Source organism: Myotis davidii, unplaced genomic scaffold (assembly GCF_000327345.1).
Source record: "Myotis davidii unplaced genomic scaffold, ASM32734v1 scaffold425, whole genome shotgun sequence".
NCBI lineage: Eukaryota > Metazoa > Chordata > Mammalia > Chiroptera > Vespertilionidae > Myotis > Myotis davidii.
Window position 1 is genome coordinate 3,522,989 of NW_006296413.1, and position 5,996 is coordinate 3,528,984.

The 5,996-nt window shown below is 61.3% G+C and overlaps 2 protein-coding genes across 2 annotated transcripts in view; both read left to right on the top strand.

Moving 5' to 3' along the window:
- The window catches only part of MAP3K11 (mitogen-activated protein kinase kinase kinase 11), a 12,306-nt gene extending 10,737 nt beyond the window's left edge, over window positions 1-1,569 (top strand). Inside the window, exons 9-10 of the mRNA XM_006771703.2 lie at window positions 1-38; window positions 724-1,569. Of these exons, the coding sequence (XP_006771766.1) occupies window positions 1-38; window positions 724-1,061 (376 nt within the window). The 3' untranslated portion in view covers window positions 1,062-1,569. The remainder of the gene's footprint in view (window positions 39-723) is intronic.
- Window positions 1,570-1,659: 90 nt separating this feature from the next.
- Window positions 1,660-5,663, top strand: KCNK7 (potassium two pore domain channel subfamily K member 7). Its single transcript, XM_006771586.2, has 3 exons — window positions 1,660-3,288; window positions 4,710-5,108; window positions 5,336-5,663. The coding sequence occupies exons 1-3, from the start codon at window positions 2,970-2,972 to the stop codon at window positions 5,539-5,541; spliced, it is 924 nt and encodes a 307-aa protein (XP_006771649.1). The 5' UTR covers window positions 1,660-2,969; the 3' UTR covers window positions 5,542-5,663.
- Window positions 5,664-5,996: the final 333 nt, after the last annotated feature.

Here is a 5,996-nt window from a genome sequence, read left to right on the forward strand (position 1 = left end):
GTCGGCCAAGAGTCCCAGACGCGAGGAAGGGAGGCGCGGTGAGTGGCCCGGTGCAGGCCTCCTGCCTGGTGATGGAGAGGGGAGGAAGGGCTGGTGGGGGCATGCAGGGCAGTAGGGGCAGGCCCACTTCTCCGCTGGTCCCCACACCTGGGCTCTGGGGCCCACACCTGGGCGCTGGTCCCCACACCTGGGCGCTGGTCCCCACACCGGGCGCTGGTCCCCACACCTGGGCACTGGGCACACTTGAAAGGAACTGAATTCTAAGTTCAGGAGTGGAGTAGGGCCCGCCAGGCTAGTTGAGAAATAATAGAAGGAACAATGACAACATGATGGCAGACGCCTGCTAGTTGCCTGCTGGTGCGGGCACTGTTTCTAGTGCTTTACAGGGATTGCTGCAATTATTGTAGGAACCCTGTGAACTAGCTACTCTTGTTAGACCCATTTTTAAATGAGGAAATTGAAGGCACAGGGAGAGCCAGGGACTTGCGGCTCCCACTACCAAGCGGTAGAGCCGGGATCCAAGCCCAGGCCTGTCTGCCCCAGAGGCCCGGCTCCTCCCCACCACAGTATGAACAGGTGCTCCCGGGAGCACCAGGGGCCATGCAGTGAGGAGCCAAGTAGCTCGCTGTGCAGATGGGAAAACAGGCCCAGGGCAGGGCATGCCTCCCGGGACGCCCCAGAGTACGTGCTGCCTGACCTGGGCTCTTCTCCCGCTCGTCACAGGAAGCACTGTCTCACCCCCGCCAGGGATATCCCGCTCTGCTCCTGGCACCCCGGGCACCCCACGCTCACCGCCGCTGGGACTCATCGGCCGACCTCGGCCCTCACCCCTTCGCAGCCGCATTGACCCGTGGAGCTTCGTGTCAGCCGGACCACGGCCGTCGCCCCTGCCCTCGCCACAGCCCGCGCCCCGCCGGGCGCCCTGGACCTTGTTCCCAGACTCTGACCCCTTCTGGGACTCTCCACCTGCCAACCCCTTCCGGGGGCGGCCTCAGGACTGCAGGGCGCAGACCAAAGACATGGGTGCCCAGGCCCCGTGGATTCCGGAGGCAGGGCCGTGAGCGGACCAGCTGCCCCAGAGGAGCCACAGCACACACTGGAACCGGAGCCAGGTCAGCCGCTGGCGCTGCCTGGGCTTCCCCCAGGGACCCGCCCCCTTCGGGGGTCAGGAACACTACACTGCACAGGAAGCCTTCACACTGGATGGGGGGCCTGCACCCCCCGCATACCTGCAACCTGTGGGTCCCCTGACTCACCTGCCCCACTGGGGCTGACACTGTACCCAGCTGGTTAGGAGGACCATAGCCTGTCTCAGGGAATTGCCCCCAGGGGTGGCGCAGGGAGGAGGGGAGGTGCGAGGGAGAGGGGCCGGCCTCAGCTGTCACCAGCACTTTTGACCAAGTCCTGCTACTGTGGCCCCTGCCCCAGGGCTTAGTGCCTGAACCCCCTGCCCTGGGGGCCATCGAGGGCCAGGGTTCTCTAGGTGCCTTCCTGCTGCCCCGGCCAGGGTTGGGGCCTCGGCCTCAGGATCCAATGAAGCCAAATAAACTCCCCAAGCTATCTCCCCAAGCACAGCCTGGCACCGTTCTTGGAAGTAACCGGGGATCCCACCCATCACACGATGCTGGCGACTTCCTGCCCCAGCAAATGGTCAGTCGGCCTGGGCCTGGGCCTGGACCTGGGCGGGTGCCTTGCATCACAGCCCTCTCCTGGGATCAGGTCCACCAGCTTCAGTCAGGCATTCAAGGCCCTTGTCGGCCACCCTGGCACCCACACAAACTGGCCTCCCCCACCTCCTCACCCTTGCCAGGCCTTTCCCACCGTTGGCGGTGACTTCACCTGACTAGTCCTGCTGCCGGAAGGGCCCTGCTTAGCCTCGGGGCCAGTTCGTGTTGCCTCCCCTGGGACTCTTGGCCGTGCTGCTCCCAACTGGGCAGCTCGCTGAACTCAGGAACACACAGCCCTCTGGGCAGCATTTTGGAGGTTTGTCCTGTCAATCGCAGAGTCTGGACACAGGAGTGACCTACTCTGGCTCCTGGCTCCACTCGCTTTCCTTACTACCATGGGGTTCCGAGGCTTATGCGAGTCCCAGTCTGGGCTCCCCTCCCCTTCATGGTCCATGGCAGCCAGGCTCACCGTCTGCAGTGTTCGGAGTTACCAGGAAGGTCTTGGAATGGGGACCTGACAGCACCATCTCTCCCAAGCGCTCTGTGTCCTCAACACCTTGCCACCCTTGTCCCCAGCAGACCCACCCCAATCCCCTGTTCCTCTCCCACTGAGCTGCCCAGCCACCACCTTCCGTCCAGGATGCATACAGTAATACCCCCAGAGGTCTCCTGGGCCACACTCGGCCTCAAGGCCCTGTGTCCTTACCTCTCAGCCCGTTCCTCTCACACCCCAGCTCTTTCCCACCTTGACTAGCCTCTTCCATCCCCAGCTGAACTGTCACTCCTACAGGAACCTTCCCAGCGAGAGCCCCTGCCCGAGCTCCCGCCATGGCCCAGGTTTCCTGCAGGGAGCGAATGACACTGTGAACCTCACACTTCCTTGCCAACAGGTTCCTGTGTGAACAGAAAGGAAGGGACGTGTGTCTGTCCTCGGATCCAAGCCGCCGCTGGGTGGATGGGGCGTGTGTGACTGAATGGTCGTGTCCCCGAGTAAACGCTGCAGTGTGATTCTGAGCCAGTCACTGACCTCTCTGGGCCTCCCCTTCCTCCCCCTGGCCCTCGCCACCCCAGCTTTGGGGAATCGGGCAAATAGTGGCCGTAGAACCTGGGAGGAGCGGTCCAGCTCATCGCCAAGCCTGGGCCGCCTCCGCTCCCTCCATTCACACTCGCCCAGCTGCGTCCCAGGCTTCCCTCACGCTCAGCCACCCACACAGCACCTCCCGGCCCCACCTGCCAACCCTCCCAGTTGCCTGAGGTGGAGCAGCCAGCTTTCAGGACACCCCAGACTCCCAGGCGCACACCATGGGGGGGCTGAGGCCCTGGGCTCGATACGGGCTACTGATCTTGGCTCACCTGCTGGCTCTGGGCCTTGGGGCTGCGGTGCTCCAGGCCCTGGAGGGGCCCCCAGCACGCCGGCTCCAGGCCCAGCTCAGGGCTGAGCTGGCCACTTTCCAAGCGGAGTACGGGGCATGCTTGCCAACCGGGGCACTGGAGGAGCTGCTGGGCACCGCCCTGGCAGCCCAGGCCCATGGGATCTCCAGCCTGGGCAATGTCTCAAAGGCTGGGAACTGGGATCTGCCCTCAGCCCTGCTCTTCACCGCCAGCATCCTCACCACCACGGGTAAGGCTGCCAGGTGGCTGGGCAGACAGGGCCTCCTAATTCCAGCGCCCCCCGGGGTCCCTGGGGGTACAACCCCTCCCCCAGCTCCAAAGTGCCAGGCAGAGCCCAGGCTCTCTGAGGCCTGACATCACAGCTGGGTCTCTCCACACCAACACACCCCAACTGGTGCCTCAACTTCAGCTGCCAGGAGGGGCGTGGCCTCCCCAGCCCCACCCAAGGCACCCTTTGAGGCCCAGGAGAGGTGCCCAGACCCCATGGGTCCACAGCAAGGCAGGGAACATGTTATGGGATAGATGATTGGGTGGAGGAATGGAGTGAGCCTGAGCGTACAGATGGGCAGCGCTGGCTCAGGAGGGAACATGAGGGAAGGCTCCCAGGTGAGAAGTCTTGATGAGAAGTTAGCCAGGGCACAGAGATGAGGGGTGAAGGAATTCCTGGCAGAGGGAACAGCATGTGTGAAGGGCCAAAGAAATAAAGCAATGGGACACACAGCCCTGGTTTTTTTGGTTGGTGTCTTTTTTTTTTTTTTGTCAGCAAAGTCTCTACATATTTTTTTATTTTTTATAATATATTTTATTGATTTTTGGCTCTACATATTTTTTAAAAATTAATCTGTTTTCCAACTTCTGTTGGAAAAATCAGAAAACCTATTTGCATTGAGCCAGAATTCCTGCAAGGCAACGTTTGGCAGGAGTGGAACAGGGCCTGGCCTTTGGGGCAGAGCACAGGTTCTCAGTGCACCCCAGTCCCCACCACTCCCTTTTGTTTCCTGGTCCCCACCACTGCCTGGCTCCTCGAGGCGTCTGAGTTTACAAGCTCTGGACTAGCTGGGCCTGTTCTCCCGCTCTCTCACCTCTCCCTGCTTTCCAGAAGCTGTCCTGGCACGGAAGGCCCTTTCTCACGCATGCTGCCTCCTCGGCAGCTCTTCCTGTGGTGCCTTGACTGGTTTCCTGCCCGTCTCCCCCACCGCATGGCAGGGCCTGAGCACTCAGATTCCAGCGCCAGGCCCCGCACACAGGAGAACTCAAAACACCTTTGGGGGATAAAAGGGTGGGTGATGCCCTGCCCAGTGGGTGCAGAAGTATCTGTCAAAGGCAGAGCTGAGGATCTTAGAAAGCCAGGCTCCCTCTGGGGCAGGACAGCAATTCTCAGACTTGTCCCAGCCCCAAGAGGACTGAGGGCAGGCTGTCTCTTTTAAGATTTCACTTTCCAGAAGATAAAAGAGTCGTCCAGAGAGGTTAAGGGACTTGCCCAAGGCTCTCCAGCTGATGAGGAGCAGAGCAGAGCCAGAGCATGGGCCCTGACGGTTCCAGCAGTTTCAGCCACTAGAGGGCAGCCTTCCCCAGGCTTGTTGGGGGAAGTGGGGACCCTAGCAGGCATGCACACAAGGGCTCATTGCCCACTGTCTTTCTCCTGTTCAGGTTACGGCCACATGGCCCCGCTCTCAGCAGGTGGAAAGGCCTTCTGTGTGGTCTACGCGGCCCTGGGGCTGCCAGCTTCCCTAGCACTTGTGGCCACACTGCGCCACTGCCTGCTGCCTCTGCTCAGCTGCCCGGTTGCCTGGGTAGCTGTCCGCTGGCAGCTGACACCAGCCAGGGCCGCGTTGCTGCAGGCACTTGGGCTGGGCCTGCTAGTGGCTGGTATCTTCGTGCTGCTGCCAGCGCTGCTGCTGTGGGGTCTGCAGGGCGACGACAGCCTGCTGGAGACCATCTACTTCTGCTTCGGCTCACTCAGCACCATCGGCCTGGGGGACCTGCTGCCTGGTCGTGGCCGTGACCTGAATCCAGTGCTTTACCACCTTGGCCAGATCGCACTTCTCGGTGAGTTCAGCTGCCCACGAGCACCGGTGGGAGGAGAGGAGCCTGGACTACAACTCCCATACACCACTGGGGGAGGCTGAGCCTCACAGGTGTAGGGGATTTTAGCTGGAAGAACTGGGCAGAGAATTGTGAGTGGCATCAGGTACCAGGGTGGGTCCCCAGGCGAGGGGGTGGGCAGAGAGCATCATCGGCTTCCCAAAAGCTGCCCGAAAACCGTTTCTCCCCAGGTTACTTGCTCCTGGGGCTCCTGGCCGTGCTGCTGGCAGTGGAGACGTTTTCGGAGCTGCCACAGGTCCGTGCCTTGGTGAAGTTCTTTGGGTCCAGTGGCCCTTTGACTGCTGAGGACCAAGGTGGCATCCTGGGCCAGGATGAACTGGCCCTCAGCACCCTGCCCCCCTCAACTGCAGCCCCAGAACAGGCCCCCGCCTGCTGACAGGTGTTCGGTGATGGAGCTAACTCCTTTCAGGTGAAGAAGCCCGAGGGGAATTCTCTAGAGATGAAGGGGAAGCGTGGATGTGAGAACCTCAGAGAATAAAATGTTAACAAAAAATAAAATGGTGAACAACCCCAACTGTTTTTGTCTCCTCTTTGGAAAGGGTTGTTCCCTACAGTGAACCCAAAGCCGCGTCAACCTTGGGAGGTCCCGCCTCCATTGGCATCTGGGAACCTCAAAGCCCGCACAGCCCCGTCGAGGATCGCAGACAACCTTATCGGCCTGAGCACCAACCCTTTCCGTCCATTGAAACCCCAGCTGCCCCGAGAAAGAGTCGGTGCGGTGTGGCCTTGTCCAACTTTATTGCTCACAGGGAACAGGAAGCGGAGGGGCGGGCGCGGCGGTCCACAGCCACCCTGCTCCCCTGGGGCTGGCCACCCGGGCCCTGCCGTCGA